Source organism: Protopterus annectens, chromosome 3.part1 (genome assembly GCF_019279795.1).
Source record: "Protopterus annectens isolate FY-2018-M chromosome 3.part1, PAN1.0, whole genome shotgun sequence".
Taxonomy (NCBI): domain Eukaryota; kingdom Metazoa; phylum Chordata; order Ceratodontiformes; family Protopteridae; genus Protopterus; species Protopterus annectens.
Window position 1 is genome coordinate 347,597,779 of NC_056732.1, and position 25,717 is coordinate 347,623,495.

General features: G+C 37.8%; 1 protein-coding gene across 3 annotated transcripts in view; it reads left to right on the forward strand.

Moving 5' to 3' along the window:
- The first annotated feature begins 1,003 nt into the window (after positions 1-1,003).
- The window catches only part of JAZF1 (JAZF zinc finger 1), a 1,846,146-nt gene continuing 1,821,432 nt past the window's right edge, over positions 1,004-25,717 (forward strand). Inside the window, exon 1 of one of the 3 annotated variants that reach the window (XM_044066805.1) lies at positions 1,004-1,320. In XM_044066805.1, the coding sequence (XP_043922740.1) occupies positions 1,206-1,320 (115 nt within the window). In that variant the 5' untranslated portion in view covers positions 1,004-1,205. The remainder of the gene's footprint in view (positions 1,321-25,717) is intronic. The other 2 variants (XM_044066806.1, XM_044066808.1) reach the window with 2 other exon arrangements.

Consider the following 25,717-nt stretch of genomic DNA (forward strand, 5'->3'; position numbering starts at 1 on the left):
AACCGGAGAACCTCTTGGTGTGAGGTGGCAACACTAACTGCTGCACTATATATATATATATATATATATATATATATATATATATATATAGATAGATAGATATACTTGCACACATACACAAAAATATATCGCAGTGCTCAGGAATATGGCCTGACATAATACTCAAAATATGTTTGCTAATTTTAGTTACTGTTCACTTCATGTTGTGTATTTTACAATTGTTCAGATGCACAAAGTGACTATTTCTTAATGAAGTTGGATATTTTTCAGGACAACTCATATAGACGTCTGGGTTTGGCATTATAAACAAAATGGTAACTGTTTCAGATCCAAAATCATAGTTTTCTACATCGATTAGCGTATAGCTACGTGAATGTGTCTGTTATACACATATATATGTATATATATATATATATATATATATATATATATATATATATATATATATATATATATATATATATATATATATACACACATATATATATATATATATATACACACACACACACACATATATACATATATATATATATATATATATATATATATATATATATATATATTCTATTTTCATTTATTTGCCATTTTTAAGTTTACTTGCAGGATAGATGCAACAGCACAAAGGTACTGTCCGGCAAAAATATCGGCAAGTATCCTACCATGTTTTAAACCTTCAGGTGGCTTTCCTTGTAAAACGAGACCCGAACATAAACTAATCATTCTGCCAGGGTCCAAAACTAATGTTGCTACATTAAAAGTGGACATTACCTCTAAAAGTTTTTCAAAAGTCATAATTCATAAATAAGCTTGTATCTACAGTAAAGTGATACACTATAAATGAAAGCGTATATTGGTATTCTTAAACATAAACAAGCTTATCCTCTGACAGAAGGCACATGCCTGTGCTGAATACTAATTTTAAATAAGCGATGTGTGATTTATGCTGTTTCTGTAGCTGTTAACTCAGCTGAGATTTTTCTAAAGCACCAAAGTTAGCAGGTACTCGGTGGGGTGAAGTGAGGGACTGGGAGTGCATGTGTCCTCATTTGTACTGTGGCACTGCTGCTATGGTCCCTCCTCCCAGCTGCAGTTTGCTTCATCGCCCTCAGCTCTCCTCCAGCTGCTGCTGCTTGGGCTCTCTCTCCCTCCCCTCACTCACGTTCTCTCTCCGTTACCCTCCACCATAGATTCAATGTAACACCATGACAGGCATCGCCGCCGCCTCCTTCTTCTCCAATTCATGCAGGTTCGGGAGTTGTGGACTGCAGTTCGCTACCTTGGCAGAGCTTATCGAGCATATCGAGGACAGCCACATCGGTAAGTGATAAGGAAACACCTTCCTGCAGGGCTGCTGCCGGGTGTAGCAGTTGCAGGGTTACAGAGAAAGGGAGTTGGGGAGGCGGCAGCCATTCTCTTCCTGCGTCCTGTCAGCGCTGTTGCTAGGTGTGGTGTTGAGATGGGACAGTCGCTGCACACTTGGGGTTATTTTGGTAGCGGCCGAGGTGATTCGTGTATGGAGGCTCTTTTCTTGCAGAGCTCAGGGGGTCTTTGCTACTTTTCTTGCTGCAGAATAACACTGCGGGGCTGTTCCGCTTTTGCTGGGCTTGAGTTCAGTATTACATGTCACAGTGGGGGTGGCTGGAGGCGTACAGTATGCTAGCGACGCTGCCGCTCTCCAGTGTAATGCTAGGCCTTGCTTTTCGCTATTTAAGCATTGTCTATAACAGCTGGACAGTCAGGCTGTGCATATGTATCACTTGAGATCCAATGAGAATATACTGGTTGTCATGTTGCGCTACCGTATTGACAGCTTGGTAAAGGAGGTGCGAGTTAGACAGCTGTATGTTGTGACTGTGACCTTAGGAGGTTGGCATCCAGCAGCAGGCCAGTAGGGGAAGCTAAGGAAAGTTGTATTTTGCACTAAACTGATGAGATGACTTGCACAAACTTTGACATTCCACTTTTAATTACTGAAACACAAATTAATAACGGAAGACATAGCATCAGTGGGCCTTACAGCAGGCTGTGCCACAGACATGTGCATGAAAAACAGTTGTAAACAGAGGCAGTAATAGTAGCTTCCTATAAACAACTTTAAAATGAGTGGTCTGTGAAACAGTTATTTTAATCTGTTATGAAAGTGCTTTTGCCTGTAGTCATGGCCCTAAAAATCACACTGTTGAATGAAGAATAAGTTGAAGGCACGCTTTTGTATTTGTAAAGTAGCAGTGTATATGGTGGTAACAACACACCAAGGTTTATAGAAGCATGACAATGTTTTTTTTTTTGCTGTAAAATAGCTTGGTTATAAATGTGATATTCATTAAATAAATTTTTTCATAGTAGCTAGGTGTAACTGGAAGTATGATATGTTCACTTGTGTGTGGAAAGGAGTGCTCATTTTTAAATTTGATGTGTAGTAGGAATATAGGGTTGAGGACAGGATGGAAGTTACTGGTTTGCACCTGCTGTATTTCCATGTTACAATATTTCAGATTAGGTGATGCATTTTATTATTTTATGATGTTTCCTGCCAGTGTCATGGCCAGTAGCCTAAAGTGAAGCTTGTTTATAATGTGTGTGTTACCGTGCTTGTAGAAGTTACCAAAAATACATTAGTTTGTAAAGTGGCACTTAGTTGTGAATGAAGAAACTTTTTGTGTTCTGGATTAGATTGCTGACTTGATAGCCCACAGCAAATGTTTCTAAATTGGGATTGAGTAGTGGACCTAATGCTGGAGGGTGGCAGAGCAGGATGGAACTTGCAGAGGTTTGCTCAACCATGATTTGTCAGTCAGGAGATTATGTTGGGGCATCATTTGTGGATGTCAGCAATGGGTCATGCACGTGAAAGCATGTGCAAAGATGTACACCGACATTGTTGCAGAGGAAGTACTTTCATCCTTTGTAGTGTAGCTGTGTTTTGGGACCAGGCACTACCACTCACCTGCCACCCCCCAGGAGAGCAGATGTCTGCATTGGGCCCAAGACAAAAAGTTCAAAAAGTGATAAGTTTGAACATTTGTAAAATGGTATATATGTGTGTGTCATTGCACATTTTTGATGCTAAGCACCTTCACTTACCTTTGCAGCTTTTATAAACCTCCCATGTGACCTGAAAATAAAATGTTATCTTTGGATGGCTTCCTTGTTTTTGTACATCACAGTCTACTTGAGTGCAAATGGAAAATATGGACTTTCTTTCTTTCTTTCTTTATTTATTTATTTATTTAAATTTTGGAATTCACTATGGAAACTTTGCTTTACTAACTTAAGTAAACCAAGCACACACACACATGTTTTTCATATATATATATATATATATATATATATATATATATGTGTGTGTGTGTGTGTGTGTGTGTGTGTGTATATATGTATATATATATATATATATATATATATATAAATATATATATATATATATATATATATATATAAATATATATATATATATATATATATATATATATATATTCTACATTTCTGTGTGAGGGATGTTGAATTCTCTTCTTTGAAACATAGTTGAATCAAAATGACATTTTGTACCAACAATGTTTCAGTAGCTGTAGCTGTTATTAGTGCACCTGCGGCTTCATACTGTAAGGGTAGTAACATGTGCAAATAGAGTGGCAGTACAATATTACTCTACTTTCTGCTTGGTTTCTCTTACTTTAATTGTGCTACTGTTGCAGTATTAGCCTAATGCTTTTCTTGTTGGTGGACTGTAGCTTGACCTTTATAGCTGCTGTGTGGAACGCATTCACAATGAGTTCTGTTGCCTTTTGACTGATAGCATGTACCAGTTCCTTCTTCAGAGTGCAGAGTAGTGTTTTGTTGGTTCTGCACTACTAAAATGATGCATACCTTTAGGTAAAATGTATCAGAACATGTGCTGTCATGTGCAAATGAACTGGTCTAATATGGTATCTAAAAGAATGAGGCCAAAGGCAAGTGCCTTTACCACTGCAGTTAGAGCATCTTGCAAGGTACCTTAAAAGGTAGTATTGCTTTACTGTGGCTGTAAGCTGCTGTAAACTGTACTTTTTTAATCTGCTGTGTTATAGTTAATGTAAATATAGACATACATCTGCTTTCACATTTGCAGAACTCTGCTGCATTACTACGATTCTGTGCTGTTAATATGTGGTGTGAAATTTAACAGAGTAATGACAGACATATATGATAGCATCCACTGTATCAATTCAATGAGTTTACCACAGAGGTAATTAAGAATGCATGTAAGAAGGTGACATATAATCTGGAATCAAGATGGAAATTAGTGTGTGAGCATGCACATATGCAAATTTATCTTTTATTGTACTTCTGTACTGGCAGCGTCTAGGATAGTGTTGATTGTAATATTTTCAATCACTATACACTGTTCTCGTTTGACAAAATTGCCTAAATTCATGAAACCTTTGAAATATTGTCTATACCTATACTGTGTTTGAGTGACAGCATCCATTCCCAAAATGCTACAAGCAGTAGGTTGAAAATACAAAGATCCTTTTAACTTTACCTAGTTAGCAATGCCAGTTGTTTATCTGATAACCAGCTAAGCGTATTGAACTAGTCCAGTTATTTGTCATTCATGTCGTAGGATTATAAAGAGAGTAAGGGAATTTTTGCTAGAACACTGAAATAGAAATGCTCTAATTTTCAATGAACAAGTGCATGAGATCTTTAACAGCAGCTTGGTTTACCACCAGAATAAGCAGATGTTCATAACATAAGCCTGCTTCCAAGCAGCTGAAAGGAGAGCTACATCTTGCATGTGACTCCAGATGCCTTGTAATGTCCTAGCTGAGTTGTAGTGCAGATATATATAAAATGTATGTATATACGTGTATGTGTGTACCACCCCAAGACAAGGCATACAGTTATATAAGTAAGGAATATGCTGCATTGTCACCTACATAGCTTATTAATGGGGCATTCAGGCAGTTTCTTCTTCTGTAACTGCCAGAGGTTATGTATCATTGAAGATTTGTTTCTTTTAGTTTAATCTAGCCATTTTGATGTCATGTTTGTTTCTAAACCTTTGCTACAAGAATTTTAGACGGAAATCCAACTTCTAGCACCGTATTCAGAGACCTTCTCCTGTTTAATATGTATTACGATGTGTATAGCAATTAATCTATTTCTCTTCATATATTCAGTCCCCATTTTAAACTCTGTATCTTATTACCTTAATGTCTTACATATGTATTACCTTTCAGATTAAAATGTGTATTGCTAACACAAGCCCTTGGTTTTGCTGCTTTATATGTAGATAATTGATATCCTACAAGTCATCACTGCGTTTTTGGATGATGACTTTTTTTTTTTTTTTTTTTTTTTGTTAAACATTTTACATTGGCGTGAGTTTCTCTGCAGTATACTGTATTGTGTGAGCTGACGGTACAATTTTCAGAGGTTTTCCCCTTTTTTCCATTGTGGTGCAAATGTGTAGCTGGTATATACAATTTCGGGGATGAAGGCAGGCTTCCCGCTGCAATTATTTTGTGTTTTGGTTCACTGTTTTCAATATTTGCCTCTAAAAAACAAGGCAAAATTATTTTTTGTTGGCTTGTATGTAAACTTTAAATAACAAAGATTTAGAATTAATAAAAGGCACCTGCCTAATTACGTCAGAAATTATTTATTGACATTTGTTTACCAGGAAAGTCAAACTGGAAAATTGTATCCATTTTCAGCGGAGGCCCAGGGCCAAAAACTCTACAAATAAAAGAGAAAACACATATACATAGGTGAAAATTGATATCATACAGAATGTACTGTAAATGCATAATTAGTACACATGTTAATGTACATATGACGAGAATAATAATACACATGCACAATAAATACAGTATCATAAATGTTAATGTACATATGACGAGAATAATAGTACACATGCACAATAAATACAGTATCATAAATGTTAATGTACATATGACGAGAATAATAGTACACATGCACAATAAATACAGTATCATATAGCAATGAAATGTGTTGACGTTTTATAAGTGTAAGAGTTTATTGCTCACTCATAAAGTAAATGTCAGAGTGGAAAAATTCAAACGGTGGATAAGGAAGAGGTGAGGAAGGGAGAGTATTTAGAAGTAATAAGTTGGGTAGATATAGGATGCAGGAGAAATAATGGATAAAAGCGAAGTTGAGTAAGGGAAGTAAGAGTAAAATAAATAAAAACAAGGAAATTGGATGTATAAAGATATTGGAGAAAACGGAGCTAAACTTTTAGCCAGGAGACAGAGAGGAATACTTTCAGTTGCAGCTTAAATCAGTGAATGTCATGTATTGTCCCAATTGGTGCTGTGATAGTATTTCAGACTTTTGCTACACAGTGAGAGTATGTTGTTGACTTCTGTTTTGCTACGCATTAATACATTTCGAAAATGGGTTTTAGAAAAACAAGCTGATTTGTTGACAGCATGGAACTAGTGGGCTGATAATTATGCATACATCCACTGATAATGAGAACCAGGGAACCAGGAAGCAAATGGACTGACCAAATCTTGTCAAAAAGGACAGTACCTCATATCCTTACAGGAAGACACCCTCTTCACTATCTGTTACCTGCTACAGTATGCATTTTATCATACTATTTTAGATGATTGTGTCATGGACCTGCTCTCCACATTTGTTAAAGGAAAAGCGCCAGTTAAATCTAAGTGGCTGTATTAGTTGACAACAAAACTCTTCTTGCCACTTAAATATTTTCTTGCAGTAATAGCGTTCAACAGTAGAACTCTGCTGTACAAAAGTGTATTAAATTAAATAACAGAACTGCCTTTTCCCAAAGTCCAAGACTACATGCAGAATATATACAATATAATGTATCATAAACTGACTACCCAAACACTTAACCAAGCCCAACAGAAACTGAAGCTAATAGCACAGAAAAAAATCCAAAACCTGCACTCTTGTTAGAAAGCGTATGTTACATGCATGATTGGACATCCGAAGTGCAGAACTTAAAAAGAAATACTTGAAGCTAAACTGCTGATGCTGTAAATTTTTGTATTTGTGCTTGGACCATGAGTCTAAGTTTGTGCGCTCACTTTCCTGCTGTGATTGCATATTAAATTGGGCACTAAGCAAAAAATAACAATTAGTTCAAAAGTTTGTTGAAACAGACAAAAGATATACTTCTATATGCATCTGCTCTAGAGCACTGATAGTCCACTACACATTCAATATTTCCAATGTTCAATCAGTGTAATTCACAGCAAGCTGTGGCACCATTGGTGCATAGTCTGATAAGCTGCCCAAATAAACCCATAAACTGTTGCAAAATAGCAACAACAAATACTGTTATATAATATGTAATGTTCCATCAGTGTAATTCATAGCATGCTATGGCACCATTGGTGCATAGTCTGATAAGCAGCCCAAATAAACCCATAAACTGTTGTAAAATGGCAACAACCAATACTGTTATATAATATATAAATTACAAATCTATCAGAAAAATGTAAAAAAATAAAGGTATAGTTCTTGTATACAGCAATAAAAGTCAAAGACCAGCAAAAACTACACTTAAAAGATATTTTATCAGCATAACTTGAAATGTGGCATTTACTGCTTCAGCCTTGACAGTAGTTGGCTGATTTGTGTTTGTTACTGTGACTGATGTATTGGCAGCCAGTGATTAAATGATTATTACTATCATAGACCTCTGTGGTTATCCCTCTACTCAGTTTCATACAGACTTCTCAGAGGTGACCTCTGGCATACAAGGCGATCATGGACCCCACCTTGATGGGACTGCTGCATATCCGCAAGTCAAGCTCCACTCAAGTAACCCACACACGTGGCCTCAATCTGGTCTGTGACATCAATGAGACTTGCTGGCGGGACAGATTTGTGTCCCAGAGACTCCCTCATCTATGGAATAGACTCCCTCTCCACATCAAGCAGAGTACTTTTTTACCCCTTTTTAAGCGCAGCCTGGATAACTGGATTGGAAACAGAAAATATACCCCTGGGATTCCACCCATGTCCCTGCTGGACAGTGGCATTGGGTGCTGATTTGTCTAAACATGGGCTAAACTTTTGGCTAGGCTTATAAGGGCCTCAGGGCCAATAGCCTAGTAATCTGCTATGGTATGTAGTCTGAGTAATCACCACTGCAGCTGCTATAATCCACAATTTTATTAACACAGTTATTGAGCGCTTTCGTCTCAATAAAGAGAGACTTCATCAGAATAGCAAAGAAGGCATAAAAAAGGCAGTTTAAATACTAACATCAATTAAAATTCCACCAGTGAAATGTTAAATGCAATTCAAATCCTTCACACATCAATTAATTATTTAAATAAACTTATGTTAATAAAAGACTTTGTGGATTATAGCAGCTGCGGATGTGATTACTCAGACTACATCTCTATGTATAGTTCCTGTATAGTTCTTGAATCATGCAAAATATCGTCTGTTACTCCTGTTATAAAGAATAGAGATATGTTGAATATTAACAACTTCAGATCTGTTGATTTAACCTCTGTATTAGCGGAGTTTCAAAAGGTGTTTTTCCAAGTTCTCTTGAATACAGTCAAAATAAAGCCGATCTAGGGCAGCATAGTTCTACCCCGGGTAGATCAACACTAATGAATCTTATAGAATTCTGTGACCAGATGTTGCTAGCTATCAGTGAGGGCTTGTCTGTGGGAGCTGTTTTTTTAGATCTCACCAAGGCACTTGGTACTCTATCTCATCATGTATTATATAATGCCTTTGTTGGGTTACGAATACAATTCTTGCATGATTTACTGGGTTATGAACTTGTTAACTACAAGAAGACAGTGTGTTACCATTATTGAAAAGCATTCTGAATACTTACTTTTATGGTGTGGTTATCTCAGGTGTCTGTTTTAGGTCCATTTTTGTTTAATTTATATTTTCCACCTCTACTGTGAGCAATGTTTGGTGGTCCAGTAAATATGCTAATAATTTTGAAACTGGCTTCATCTCATCATCAGATGAACATTTCAGTGACATAAATTTCAGAATAATTTATTAACATGGGCAAATAATAGTGGGCTTACATTTAGTACTAATAAGTGTTATGTCTATTATTTTGAAAAGACCATTATAAAAAAAAAACCCGACTCAATGAATGTATACAATTAGTTATAAATGAGTATAAAGACTTGGGAATTATAACTTGTATTATACTTTTCTTTCAAACTCCCTTACATGTTGCAAGAGTAAGGACATTAAATATAGGTTTACTGTTCATATTGCTGTCAGTGAGAAATGATAAAAATAGGGTTGAATTATACAGGTCCTTTATAAAAACCTATATTGTAGTATAATATGATATTCTGTAAGCTTAATAAGTGTGAATTACAGAAACTAGAGTCTGTTAAAAAAATTCACCACATTTTGACCATCTGTAAAAGATGTGTGGTATAGCAGAAGGTGTAGTTGTATAAATTTGTTCACCATGCATTGCAGATATTTTAGAGGCAAGGCAGTCATGCTTAGAAAGCCTTTAATGATGACTTTCTTAGTATTACTAAATCTTGAAAATAATAACGAAATAGCAAAAGGATGTTAATTTCCAAATTAGGTTTTGAAAAAGTTCATTGTATATTATATAGATTACTCGTGTTATACTATGATTATGGAATCGGGGGGGGGGTCTTCCAAGATGGCTGCACACTGATCAACAGCTTAATTTGAGTTCTCCCAGTGTGAAAAAAGAAACTGAAAATTAGGGGTCAGTAACTCTGCCAGATTTAATACATTCAGTTACTAGCTATTAAATATACTGCCTGGATGCCAGCAAAAGAAGAAATTAAGAGAACCTGAAAGAAAATCAACTAGAAAAGGTAAAGAGAAAGCATTGACTGGGAAAAGACCTGCAGCTAGTCAACAAAAAGCAATTCAAGTTCCAGCTTTGGTGCAAGACAGGGTTTCCAGTAATCTAGAGAAAAAAATAAATCAAATGTGGTCAAGCAGGTCTCTGCCTCCCATATCAAGCAGTGGAAATTTCAAAGTTTCTCTTGAGCACTGGGCACCCACAGACACTTGTCCTGCAACTAAAGAGACTAAACACTAAATCCAAACCATCCTTCAGGTCAAGCAGGTCTATGCCTCTCGTATCAAGCAGTGGAAATTTCAAAGTTTCTCTTGAGCACTGGGTACCCACAGACACTTGTCTTGCAACTAAAGAGACTAAACACTAATGTAGGTGCTTAACTTCCAATTGTCTAGACATTAAAATACCTTACCTGCATTAACTTAAACAAATGTTAGTGAGTGTATTAGTACATTTCTGCTGTATAGTTCCTTAATCAAACCTTTGTACTCATGAGTACATCAGCAGGAATAAACAGCTGTATATTGCTTGCCAGTTAGTGCCCCCCCCAAACTAAAGTCAATTTTCTTTTGAGAAATACTTAAATCTATAAAATAGCATTTCATTTCCTCTCCTGTTTCATCTGTAACTAACCCCAGCTTTACTTCTATATCCTATGTGCCCGTAGCATAGTCTATAACTTAGTGCAAACATACAGTTTAAATTACAGTTAAAAATTTCAGTTTAACATATAACAATTTAAGCTAACACTGCATACTTACCAAAGCCTAAGTCAATGTTAGCCCACTTTGCTCGCCCTCGCTGCAATTGGGCTTGCTCCGCTCCCACTACTTCTACTTTTATTCTAACCTTTAATCATCTGACCTGTAGTCCAGCCCCTAATTCCCTAACTAGCCCAACCTACTCATCCTACCTCCCCCCACCTCCAATCCAGTTACACCCCACAATGATCCCACTCCCAACAACACATTCCCAGACAACACTTCTACCCTCACACACAACCAACCAGGAATCCTAGTTGTACTACTCACTCAAAGTAGTATCATGTTACCCACACTCGCATCCCTATCACTAGCTCTGCTATTGCTAACCTTCCTAACTTCCTTACAAACAGACCTACTCCTATCACACTACCCCACCCTCTCAAACCCACTCACACTTTTACATCAGCCCTACAATCATAAATCTTACAACTACATATTACTCTCTAACAAAAATGACACCATCTCACCACACTAAGAAAAACTCTCATAGACCAAGCTCACAAACAATTAATATTAAAAACACATACTGATACTCCTACAAACTCTGCTAACCACTCATGACATTCACCCAAATCCAGGTTCCCTCTCAGCCAGACAAACATCTAACCTGCTAATCCTAAATATCAACATAAGAAGTATTACCAACAAGCTAACAGAACTACATGCATTCACAGCCCACTACAACCCTGATATACCCACCATTACAGAGAGCTGGCTTAAACCCAGTATCCAAGATGAAGACTTTCTTCCCCCAGGGTATAATACACTTAGATCTGATAGAACAAACAGGAAAGGAGGAGGAGTAGCCATTCTCTTTAAAAACACCCTTAACCTCCAGCTCCTGCACACTTCACCACCCACTTTTCAAAATGCTGAAGTCCTATTTTCTGTCCTATCCATATGAAACAGCAAGAAGATCAATATAATATGCTGCTACATATCTCCAGGCAACAACTCACTCATAATAGAAGACATCCTACAATGGACAAAGGACAATCTACCTCAGGAAACAATCCTACTAGGAGACCTTAACACTGACTGGGCAGCCTGTAACTCCAGCAGCCCCTCAACACATATCAATCTATATGGGTTCTCTCAACTAATTGAAGAACCATCTAGAATAGATGAGAAAACAAAGAGAGAATCCAACTGGACTGGACACTAACCAACTATCCCAAACAAAACTATACGGTAGGCTGTCTCCCAGATGACCTAAGTGATCATCTCCCCACCTTCCTACTCCACAAACACTCCAATCACCCCAAACCAGTAGTGTACAAATTCATACGAGATAACCGTAACCTTACCCCACAATACCTAAATACTGTCCTAAGCCACTGCAACTAGGAACCACTACGGACACTTCGGTTAGACCAGGCAGTAGATTACTTCAATACCACCTTCTCTAATATCCTTAACAGTCTAGCTCCCAGCAGAAAGATCAGAGTTAAAGCCAACTATGCACCCTGGCTAAATAGGAACACAAGAGCCTTACTAAAAGCTAGAGATAAAGCCTGGAAAATTTGGAAAACTGACAAAACTCCTAGCTCCAGGCAATACTATCAACAGCTTAGAAACAAGGCCAAGGCTGAATCCAAAGTAAACAAACAAAACTATTTTCGTAGCACCCAAAGGAAATATTCAGATAATCCACAAAAATTCAGGCATGCCATTAACTCCCTACTAAAGCCAGGCAAAACCACAACTCCAGCACCCAGATCTACTAACAATACCCTAGACATAGCTTCTCAGTTTAATAACCATTTTACTAAATCCATCTTATCCATGTCCAGTCAAATAACCAAAAACAGTCTACCTCAATCACAACCTAACCTATCCCATACCGCCCCCTCTTTTAGCCTATCACCAGTGCCCACCTTAACTATCAAAAAACTCCTCCTAAAACTAAAGCCAACCACACTGGCAGCTGATAACATACCTGTTGCATACCTAAAAATGGCTAGTGACTCCCTATCATATCCTGTCTCCATCCTTATCAACCGCTCCATACTAGAATCCTACATACCCATACTTTGGAAAGTATCTCACATCATTCCTCTCCATAAAGGAGGTAATTCTTACCAATTCTCCAACTACCGACCAATTGCCATCCTTTGCCTCTTATCCAAAATTCTTGAGAAATGCATCCACTTGCAAGTGATGACATTTCTTAACACACACGATCTACTATCTAACACACAACACGGTTTCCGTCCACATCACAGCACTACCATAGCCCTTCTATCCTTCACTAATTATATAAACCTTCACAGGAATGATAACAAATATGTATCAGCCATTTTCCTAGACCTTTCAAAAGCATTTGATATGGTCTCCCACTCCATTCTACTAGACTCGCCTAACATCATTATCCTTCACCTCTTCTACTATAGCCTGGTTCAGAAGCTACCTATCTGACAGGCAACAATCAGTCCATTGGAAAGGAACTCTGTCTACACAACTTCCAACCACCATAGGAGTCCCACAGGGCTCTATACTGGGCCCGCTATTGTTCTCTGTTTTCACAAATAACCTCAATAGCTCAACACAACATGCCACACTCCTACAATATGCAGATGATTCAACTCTGATCTGCTCCGTCTCATCTCCCACCACCATACATACTCACTCAAGATACCCTTAATTCAGTAGAAAAATGGACATCAGGTATCCAACTAATTCTAAATCCCCAAAAGACAAAACTGCTACTATTTACCCCTAACCAGCAGCACTGAAATTTCTGAATACATTTGAGATTATAATGCATCAGTTGCATTTGTGAAATATGGATTTGCAAGAAAAAGGGTAACGATTGGACTTTTGTTGACATTGCTAAACTTGTGGGGGTATAAAAAGCATGTGCTGTGCTTCATGTTGTTAATGTTTGGAAGGACACTGAGGAGAAAGAAAATCAACTGCAAGTAAAACTAGTATTAAGAGAATTTGCATAAAGTATTTCATGATATAAATTGTATATTATGTAGTAAAGCATTTTTAGTTGTTTTTTGTGATTAAAGATACTAAAGTAAGTTCATTTTTTCTTTTTTTAGTTTAAGAAATGTAGGTTGTAGGGGATCGGGTACACAAGTGCACAGATTATAATAATGTAGAGTTAATGTAGAGCTAATATGTTTTTCTCTTATTTTTGCATAGGTGAATGTCTCTCTGGATTAAGGCCCTTGGCTTAATCTAATAACATTTTTTTAAGCAAATAAACAAAACAAACAAAAAAAAAACTGAATGTAATGATAACTATACCTTTAGCAAATAAATGTTCAGTTTGAGAAGTCTGTAGCTGAGGGCAGATGTACATTTTATTCTTGAGTTTCCACGGAGACAAGTTGCAATAAAAGCCAGAATGCTTTTTTAAGGCTGTGATTTTAGGAAAGTATACAAGCTGTTTTTTTTTTCACATCACAAGTTGCAATAAAAGCCAGAATGCTTTTTTAAGGCTGTGATTTTAGGAAAGTATACAAGCTGTTTTTTTTTTTTCACATCTGTGAGGGGAATAAAGAAAAGACAAGAACAGACAGCAGCTAGGGTAAGTAGGAGCACAGGCCGTAACATGTGTCTTAATTTGGGGCAATTATTCTTATCAGGTGGGTTAAACTTCATTAATTGAAGATGTACATAGTTTTGTGTGTTTTTTCTAAGTCAGGAGGTTATGGGGTACATTTTTTGTTGAGGATTTAAACAAAAAGTCTTGTAAAATGTGACATAGGTTCAAATGGAGATGACAAGAAACAAAATTAACCTGCTAAACATGTACATGTAACACAAAAGCTGGGAAAAGTCCTTTAAAAAGCTGTCCTGTACAATAGGTTGGAATAATAATGTCTTGCCATAATGGCTAAACTAATCATATTAGTTTGGAATGTGAATGACCACAAAGATGTAGATAAAAAGGAAAGACTAATGATTTATATTAAGACCTCAAAGATATAGACAAAAAGGAGACTACTGATTTATATTAAGAAATGCAGAGTGCAAATTGCAGTGCTATAGTAGACAGACTTGGAAAGAAGTGAGTATATGAAGTTGATAGAGAATGGCTTTTAGGAGGCATATTCGGCAGTGTATTGGGGACAAAGGAAAAGGGGAGTACTTATACTAATTGCTGGAGGTGATCCAATGGTGATAGAAGAGGGGAAAATAATAGTAATGGTAGAATTATGGTATTAGGGCGCATTATGGTATTAGGGAGCTACTGGCAAGGAAGGAGGATTACTCTGGCATGTGTTTACATCCCACCCAAAACTGCTATTGTGAAGCTTAAATAAATTTTGGGAGAAATATTACTATAGGTAGGGACTGGAATTTGATTTGTAACAGCGAGGATGTATTTGATGGGACATGGAAGGGGATATATTACAAAAGAGGGTAGATTTCTGAAGAAATTTATGAAAGTATTTTTTTGGTATGGAAGACATGCCTTCAGTAGTAGGAGCTTGGATAGAATTTACATATTATTCCCCAAGGTACAACAGCAAGGCTAGACTAGACAAAAATGATATTTCACATGAACATGTACATTTAATTAAAAGCTTCAGCACACATCCAATAACTTTCAGGTCATGCACAATTAACAACTAAAATAAAAATGCAGGATAATGAAGTAAACATGAGACACTGGTGCTTCCTCATCTACATATTAAAAAGAGAGGAATTTAGAAAGGTTGTGGAAATTTATCAATAGTTATTGGGAAAGATGGGAATTTCTTCAGAAGTTATAGCTAGTGAGTTGGATAAAATAAAAGTGGAGTTTAAGAATAGGATAGAAATAAAAGAGAAAAAAAGAATATGGTTAATAAGTAAAAGGAGGAGCTGACAAAGGTTAAACTATTACAGAATGAGGGGAATCTTAAGTGCTAAAGACAAAATAAGGCAGCATCTGAGTAATATGCATGCGTTTTTTCAAAACAACATACTGGTTTATTAAATAACATACAAAAAATCAGGTTAAGCGCTTTCATCTATCTGTAAGTAGACTTCATCAGAACACTTCCGATTTACTAATACAGGATTTTATACAGTTTACTAACCAATCCCATACATCTTTCCTTAACTATCACATGAATCAATTACATATTTAAAGTGCTCAGTGTGTTCGTTATTTCATCTTTGCAGTTACCCATTACTTCATTTGAACATCACAACATATAAATGCTAAAAGGAACAAACGCTGAAAAAACCACAACCCTATCCTAATACTACCTTCTGTAGCCATGTCCTACATATACATGCAAACCTACACTAATCTTTGTCCAATACATGTCTATTTAAAATTAATACATGTCTCCACTATCTTAAAATATTTAAAAGGGGCGAAATCACAATACATCAAGTGAACAAACTTGAATGAAAATATTCATACTTTTGATGTATCCATTAATTTATACTTTCTAAGATGGGCTTAATGGATATGCTCTCATTTATCCCTGGGTAAACTGATGCATTTAACTTAATCTGCCATCTAGTTTCCCTTTCACCCAATCTCTTACGTATATTACCTCCCCTGGAGTTCATTTTAATACTCTCTAATATACCAAATTTAAAGGAGTCGCAGGTAGTACTGTCATTCAGGTGCCTCCACAGAGCATTTTTCGTGTCTTCTTTTTTCCTGATACAATGCCCATGATCATAAATTCTGTTCCTTAGACACCTATCAGTCTTACCCACGTAGTAGAATGGGCATTTTGTACATTTGGCAAGATATACTACATGTGAGGTATGACAATTCCCTTTCTTGAATTTTACCTCCGTTCTATTTATGTCTTCCAACGCAAGAACAGGCACCAGTAATATCTGACTACACTGATTACACTGCCCACATTTGCTGGTACCTTCTTTCTTTCCTATATCAACCCGTTTAACTATCTTCCTTTCCAATTCACTTTTTAAATTCCTTCCATTTTTAGAGACAAACAGGGGTATTCTCCTATCTTTTTGTACACATTTAGTTCTGTTTTCAAAATATTCCAGTTTGATTCTACTGTTTTTCTTATTTCTTGTGCGTAAGGTCCATGTTGGAATATACATGCTCTCTTATAATTAGTTTCACCCTCCCCATCCTTGTCCTTACTTTTACCAGAAGTTCTATTGAACCCAGTACTCAATATGGGTTTGTATCTCTTACCCCATTCATTTTTCACATATTCTTTAGTATCCTCTATCAAATATGGGGGGGTATCCTCTATCCTTAAACATATTGGCTATAAGGTCCAATTCTTTTACCATATCTGTATACTCTGAGGTCATTCTTGCTGCTCGGATGTATTGACCTTTTATAATGCTTTGTTTTTGGCTGTGCGGATGACAATCTTTTCTATACATTTTGGACGTAAATTTTCCATTTTCAACAAATGTGTGTATCCAAATATGACATTTTTTCCTTGTCCATATGGTATGTGAATTTCAAATATTCACTGGATGAATTCAAATACTCTAAAAATTCATATAATTTTTGCTTGGAAGTGTTTGCATAGGTATTTTTATACTCCAAAGAATTTTTCCTCAGGCAGATATTGGAAGTGTGATGGGGAATAAAGAAATAACTGGGAACATATGTTTTAGGCTTGTAATGAATTGGTAGACTTTACATTTGACTGTCTGTGTTTGAATTTTTAAAGTATGTACAGGAACGGCCAGAGAATCAGTAAACGTTTATAACTCACTTTATTGAAGAGTAAAATCCTCGATAATAATAAAATCCAAATGTAAAACCACCGATATCCAAATATAAAACCACTGATGATCACTTTTGTCTTCACTTGAAAACTTCTTCAGATGGTACATTTAAAAATCTGTTCCCTTTTTATAGGCCAATCAAGTTGGTCTAAAGAGTTCCGTGATCGAATCCCTTGGTCAGAAACCAAACTTAAAGAGCGAATACTTAATTGTCATAGGTCTCCAAGTCAAACAATTGAATAAAGAAAGGTAGAGAGGATAACAACTTGTTCTTTTATTTATTCATGATTGGAAGTCTTGTTTTTTTTTCTGTCTAGTGCCTTTAGTTTTAATAGACAAGTAATGGAAATTTGCTCATTCAGACCAGGCCAATTCACTGTATTAAGTGTTAGTTGCCACTGTAGTTCTGTTTTTTATAGATGTAACATCCATGGTCCATTTCTTTCATCTAGTTCGATTTGATCAACAACAAAAAGTTGGAAGTATGCCCCAAGTATTCTGCAATATGCTTAGCTAGATCACTATTGGGTTTCTTTGTTCTTATGTCGTATATGTGCTTGTAAATCCTGTTACAGTCTTCTCTCCGTTTTTCCTATATAGAAACCAGGAGGGGCAGAGCATATGGCACAATATGTGACCCTATTAGAATTACAGTTAAAATGGCCTTTTAGCCCGAGAAATTTGTCATTAACTTTGAACTCATACCCTTCCTGGATGAATTTACAGTAAGGACAACCACCACACTTTTTCATGTTGTAATTAGGGTTGGCATTCTTCAATTTTCTCTCGAACAAGTGTTTCAAAATTTTGCCTTTCCTAAAAACAGTCCTAGGTGCTAAACCAACATGCTTACGGATATTACTATCATTGGTTAATATAATCCATTTTTTTAACAATATCCAAAATAGGGTAACTATCGTCAGAAAAAGTTGTTATGAAAGAATTTGAATGCCCTCTACTGTTGGTTGGTTCCTGATTGTTTGTGAATTCATAGGTAGTGCATCCAATGCCTCTTGATTCTGAGTATTCAAGATAGGAACAAAATGTTTTGCCTCATGTTTATTCAAGACTTCCATAAATTATGGGTATATATATGTGTGATGTGTATATTGTTTGCAACTGGGAATATGTTAATATGTTATGTTTTACATAAATGAATGTTTACCTATGTCTTAAGTGATAATTCAGTAAAGGTGTTAAAAAAAAAAGATTATGTAATTGGCTGCCACATACTGTTAAATAGGCTACAAATTTAAATGAGGTTAAATCTAAGCTGGACTATTGCATGGAAAGCGGTTTTTGACCCTCATTTTACTGAGTCAGTGTTCTTTGAATGAACCTTGGGGCAGTGAACACTGATATATGTAAATATGTGAAACTTATGAAACTTTTATTTTGGTTCTTTCTTCCTTTAACTAAAATATGTACCAGTTAATGACAGACTATTTGTGAAAGGTTGGACTAAGAGAAATGAAATGACACAAAACTATCTGGAACATCCTGCATTAGGGAGATTAACAATTGTTTGTCGCTTGTTATGATCAGTTACATGCTATCAAAGAGCATATTGTAAAATGCCATGAGGGCAACAAAAATACACTGTCCATGACCAAGTGTACTGTGCTGAAGATGCTGTTATCTGTTTGTTGGTTTTTATGAAGGTGTGTAATATTTCCATATTTTCAATAATATTACCAAAACTAAATGACTTGCGTACTATTGTATGGTATCATCCGAAGGCATAGATGTTGCTGGTAAAATTGCAGGTGATAAATGAACACTATATTATATTGTTCAAGAAATAGAAAGCATTGTTTATACTGTTAATTATACAAATAGCCATATGTTTTATTTATTTATTACATTTATTTACTGGGTAATGACTGTCTGGGCCAGAAACCCATTTTCAGCAGTGACCCGGAGAGAAAAGCTCCAGACGTACACTTAAAAAATTAAAAAAGCCACAGGTATTAACAATATTACTAATGTCTGGTAAATCACAGTGTAAAAAAAATATATATATGTGCTTGACCATTGATTTCCTAGGATTTAAGACCACACTAGCTGCTAATAGAAGTATAATAAAATGTTAGCCAAGTGGAAAAAATAAAACAGTAGACATGGGCTAGAGCTAGATAGGAAAGGAATAGTTATAAGAGATAGAGAGTGGGTAGACTTAGCCAGGAGTATGACAGGAGCGGACCCAATGATTTGCTAGATGTTCTTTTAGCAGGTGTTTGAACTGATGATGGCTATTTTTTTTTTTTTTTTTTGCTATGGGTTGAGGAAGAGTGTTCCAAAACTTAGCAATTTTGTAGGAGTAGAGAGAGGTACCATGAGTGTTATGGGGTTGAATAACCTTTAACATTAGTTTGTTTGAGGGCCTGAATGATCTGTAATTTATATTGGGTAGAATTAGGTTAGTAATTGCGGGGCAGTCATTGGACTGGTGAATTATTTTGTGGACTATGGTCAGTTGATTGAGTTTCAAAATGTTTGGGAGTTCTAGCCAGTTGAGTTTGGTGAGTGCTGAGCAGTGGTGGGTTCTGTATGGGTGGCCTGTAGCAAAATTTACAATTTTATATTATAGCAGGATTCTAGACTATTCAGATCTGTTTTTCATAGATTAGTAAATGTTTGGGATCTGTAGAGGAGAGTGGAAAGCAGTTGTGAGTGGGCAGTGGCTAGTTTGGCACATTCAGCTAGGAAAGGTTTGGCTCTATATAGTGTACCTAGTTTGGCGTGGACTTTTTTGATGGTGAGGGAAATGTGGATATTAAATCTTAAGGTATCATCTATTGTGACATCTAGAAGTTTGGAATGACTTGTGGGTAATATTTTGGTGCCATTTGAGGAAGATATTGTTAGAGGGAACTGGCATATTTTGTGTTTGTTGTTTCTGAAAACTATTATCTTGGTTTTATTAGGGTTAAGTTTGAGATGGTGTTCAGTGAGGCATTTTTCTATATCCTGAAAAGATATTTGCATTTTTGTTTGTAGTTCCTGGGGAGTGATGGCTGAACAAATAAGTGTGGAATCGTCAGCGTACTGGACTATGGAGGCTAGTTGAGTTGCAGAGCAGAGGTCATTTGTAAATATTGTAAAAAGAAAGGGACCAAGTATGGAACCTTGGGGTATACCAGTAGAGTTGGGAGAAGAGGGGAAAGGGTGTATTCCCATTTGGTAGTTTGCTGGCGGTTAGATAGATAGCTATGGAACCAGGACAGGGCAGTTGAACTAAGGCCATAACATGACAGTTTGTTGAGTAGGATTTGCTGTGAAACAGTATCAAAGGCTTTTGAGATATCAAGGAATATGGATGAGATAAGTTGGCCATCATTTATGAGACTTTGAATGGTGTTATTAAAAGACAGTAGAGCAGTGCTAGTACTATGTTTTGGCCTAAAGCCATGTTGAGTGGGGGAAGTAGGTTGTGATTAAGGAAATGGTTAAGGAGTTGTTTGTGAATGCATTTTTCTAAGATTTTAGCTAGAGAGAAGAGGATGGCTGTGGGACGGTAGTTTTAGTTCTTAGAGGTCCCACCTTTGTGTAGGGGAATAATGTGAGATATTTTCCAAAGATAGGGGACGTATTGCTCAGCAATAGAACGGTTGATTAGAAGTGATATAGGATAGGCAATAGATGGGGCAGCAGTTTTAAGGAATTCATTGAGGAGTAGGTCTGCATTTCATATTTCTCTAAATATGTCATAAAGCATGCGCCCAGAAAATAATTCCTCACTATCATAAAAAAGTCAGTCTGAAAAATAAAGTGCAAGATATGAAACCCTGTTTTTGAGAAAGATTAGAGAAATATATAATATATAGGAAATGCACCCTGAGGATCACTTCTGTGTCTCTGCTTGACAGTGGCACAGGAAAATAACTTTCTTGGGTGGCGTAAGCCAGGGAACCTTGTTGGCTAGGCTTACGTAGGCCCTTGGGCCGATAGCCTAGTACCTACCTATGAACCTATAAATGTGTTTATTTTTTGCATTTTAATGTATTGCAGTATTGAAGCAAATATTTTGAATGTATTGACTATTATCAATATAAAGGAATAAACATGAAATAATATGTGCATCTTTGCTGATTTTGCAGAATGTCTAAGACTGGCCTTGTTTATAAGAGTATATCATGTGAAACATTCCCAGGCTGTAACCGCTCCCCACTGTTCAAAGTGCTTTGCTTGGTCATTTACTCTCCAGATCTCTTTGTGTGCACTAAGAGTTCATTTGAATAGATAGAGACAGTCCTGGGCTAATTTTGTGCATTTTTGCAAATTCTGAAAAGACTGACATTTTATATTTTTAGGAATTTTTTTGTTCTTTTGAGATTTGGTCAGCAGAGCAATATATGTAGATGGATTCAATACTAAATATCAAAATACCACAGTCCCGCCACTCTGAATACAAACACCCAGAATCTCGAGATTGCGGAATCTCGAAATAAAAAAAAAAAAAAAACTAAAACGCATAACCATCAGTGATAACATTTTTTGCAGGGGGGCAAGCCCCCTGTACCCCCCCTCTACTTAAATATACCAACTCCAAGATCGCATAGTGGAGAAAATGGCAAAGTTCTTGTTCTGCACTGTACGACCCTCTCCATTCACAGTTTTCAAGATTCCGTAATCTCGAGTTTCTGGATGTCGGTATTCAGAGTGTCGGGATTGCGGTATTTCGATATTTAGTAGTGAACCCATATGTACATACATTTAGTTTTGGCCAGGCAAAAAGAACTGCCCAGTGTCTCCAATAGGGCTTTGTTCTTCATAGCTTCATTGAGGTTGACACCAGAAGTATCAGTGGTGTAGCCCAAAGAGGTCAAAAGAAAAGGGCTTGCTGTAATCAACAGTAAGACTGACAAAGATAGAGGCAAGCACAGAGATGAGGACAAAGAGCACAAATGAAAGAGAAAGTACAGTGAACAGGATGTCATGCTGTGACTTTCACTCCTATAGCTAAGCACAGGCCTAAGCAAAAAGAAGTGCTTAAGCACCCAAATGTGATTTCTAGTTTATCAGGTGTAGCTAAAGTACCAATGGGAATAGAGCAGGAAGGAGAACCGAAAGTATATTTCCCGCAGACTGCCTCTATCAAAATTCATCCACTCATGTCACAGCACATTGCATGTGGACATCAAGCTGTAACACAAGTGATTTTTTTTTTTTTTGTGGTTGCCCAGCAAATTTTTCTGAAGATTTTTCCCATCAGTTCAAAGGGTTGGATTGAGATCCCTTCATCAAGCAGAGAATCACTCCTTTCCAGGAGAACAATATGCTGTGGTTTCCTTGAGACCAAGATGAAACATTGAGGGGTGCAGCCTGCCACAACAGGGCACTTTTTATTTGGGTGGATATAACCTTCCTGTTGGTTTGACCAATAAGGTCAATGGTGATGGCATTGTCATGCCTTTTGGATCGTTGTTGACCTTGGGGCCTGTAGCTCAGGCTGGAATTGCTCAGTCTCAGGTGGTGTGTGCACCAGGTTTGGCATTCTGTCCTTCAGAGCTGACAGTGTAAATATCTGGTTCAGGGATGAATGATTCTATGGTTATGGCAGTTGATATCAAAACACAGAGGTCAGGATTAGCCTCTGTCTTGGACTATGTCAGACCTGGAGTCGATGTTGTGCATGACAGTCCCAGCACACATTTGCATGTTGCAGATGTCCTTTGTCTTGCTGGTTTATGTCTTACATATTTTTCCATAGATGTCAAGGTGACCTTCATGATTGCTGTTTTCACTGACAGTGCTCATTGTGGTATGACTGTCCAGTTATACCTAGAGAATTTAGAGAAGATGGAGTAAAACTTCTTTGCTGTTGGGGTGTGTTTCTAATCTCTCCAGTGTTCACTTTTGATGACACTAATGAACTCGCATTGCACATGCTTCATGCATAGTATTAGTCAGCAGTTTAATCAGAAGAGTAGAAGTGCAGAAAGAAAGCAGAGGTGTTTTAGCAACTTCCAGAACTGTGTCCAGCCCAACAGTAGAGGCAGTTGAGAGCAAAAGGTGCACCACAGCCCATATTCAGGCAGACAGCAGTCTTAACTTCTAAAGGATTGCTTGACTGTATTCCCTCTGGAGGAGGTTGTAGGACTCGTTGTTTGATCCTGAGTGAGGACAATAACATCCCAGGCTTATGCAATCACTTTTATCACCATCCTCAAACCCTGCTTTCAACCTATATCTAGTGCTTCCCCAATCATTAGTGGTTTACAGCAAAGAATGAGGTATTGTTGTCTTTCTTTAAAAAAAGCCATTGTAGAGGTCATACCAAATTCAGGCCTATTCTAGACCACTGCAGCCTAAATCAATTAATTCTGAAGGAATCATTTTTTATGATCACCATATGGCCTGTCTCTCCTTGCCTGTCTGAAGGCGGCTGGATGTGCTGTTTGGACCTTCAAGATGCTTAACTCCATATCAAAAATGCAGAGATGTTTGGGAGGTTTCAGTGCTTCTGAATAGGAGACAGTCATTTGATCAGATGTTGTCACTGACATTCTTCCTCAACCTGTGGTTATCGGATCTGACCCTCCGATCCAACTTGGCTGCTTTCCAAGCTGAGCGATCAAAGCTTGAGCTCCTCCCATCCTACCCATAATGCCTTATTCCCCTAGTCTACCTCAGATCTTGTTTGTCACTCGAGGTTTTCATAGCTCCAGAGCTCCTCCAGTTTCAGAAAGTTTTTTCTTCACAGTTAGTTAATTTTCTTCTATTTATCTTCTTTCCTGTCACCTTTTCTCCTATCCAGTCTCGTATTTAGCTATTCTCCATTCTTTCTTTTCTATACGTTAACCGAGTTTCTGTCCAACTTAGCTTTCCCGCTAGTTTCCTTTCTTCTTTTCTCCCTTTTCTGCTGTTATAGAATCAAGTCTTATCCTAAATCCAACAAATCTGTAGGTATGAAAAAATGCACTTCCTGTAGGCATAAGATCCCATTAACAGATGCCCACAGGAGGTACATTTACTGTCTAGGGCCCTCTCACTGGACAGGTCGGTCGTGCCATATTTGTTCTGCCTTTCATCCTTGTGCCCTGACAGATCAATGGAACAAGGAACAAGCTTATTCTTGAGTGCTTGCTTCCCTTTACCTCCTCTTCTGCTGTCTCTTCCACCTCCAGAAAACATAAAGAGACCTGGGATGCCAGGAAATGCTCCCTAGGAGACATGAGAAGCCAGGAAATGGGTCTTCTTTTACTATGTCCAGAATTGGTGAAGAAAGGGCTCAAAGCATCGGATCTGACTTCCTCTGGGCCAACTCTGTCATCGCCACCATGTCCTCCTCCTCCACCTTGGGCTCCACTTGCCAGTTCAGAAACCTAGTACTTCAGAGCAGATGTGTCCCCACAGGGAGATCTCTCCTAAGAAGCCATCCAGACTGCCCTCAACCACTTCTTCCACCAGGTCTTCCTGTAGTCTGTCCGAGAACAATGTGGATAAACTGATGAGGCAATTTCTTCAGGCACAGATCCAGATGTGGGGGTATTGCCAACTCTGTCCACCACTGGATCTGTGGTAAGACTCTCCCCATTCTGTCCTGTTGCTCCTTCTCTGATTTGACCTTCGGTTTCATAGTCTGCTTGTGCTGTGGTTCCGAGAGCTGGGACATTGGAGCCCACAGGGTTTATTACTCCATCCCCAACTGCTTTGGCGCCTAGCGTGCCTCTGAACCAGAGCCTCAACGTCCATTCCAGGGGGTTTACGATAACTCAGAAATTTTTGGAACTGTCACTTCCCCTCTGAGCCTCGGCTCGATAGCTCGGTTCCAGCTCCCCTTCAAAGTGGAGGGCTCCGGGTGCATGGGGGACATCTGTTCTGAGGCCTCTCATCTACCACAAGAGTAACCCATCCTGGAGACCCTTCAGCCCATCCCATCAGTGGAACCCCAGTTTTATTCTGACACCTCCTTGGAGTATCCATCTGAGGGATGACTCTTTAAAAGGAGGCACCTGGATTACCCCACAGGAATCTCTCACTACTGACACTGATCTCAAGGAAGGAGAGGTATCACCAAGTTCTCCACCTGAGGATGTGTCCTTTAAGGGCATCCTAGAGACACTCCACCAAAGAGGTGGCTGTCTGCCCAAAACCCAACCCCAGAGGAAACAGTACTGTTGGAGGCTTTCGGGTCTGGCCCATCTACATTCTGGGTGTCCTCCCCTGCAGATATGCTGATTGACATAGTATTTACCAGGACATTGAAGGAAACGGACACTGTAGAATCCATTCCAAAGAGGGCTGACAAGAGTTTGAGAGCACCTACTGCTAAACCACAAAGGGATCCCAGTAGATGCCATGGTGGTTGTGGCAGCCACTAAGAAGGAGCTGGCTCGGGAAAGCTTCTCTGTCTATCCCCATAACAGGGAGTCTAGGGCTATGGAAAGATTCGGTGAGAGAATTTGTACTTTGTCCACTTTCGCCTCAT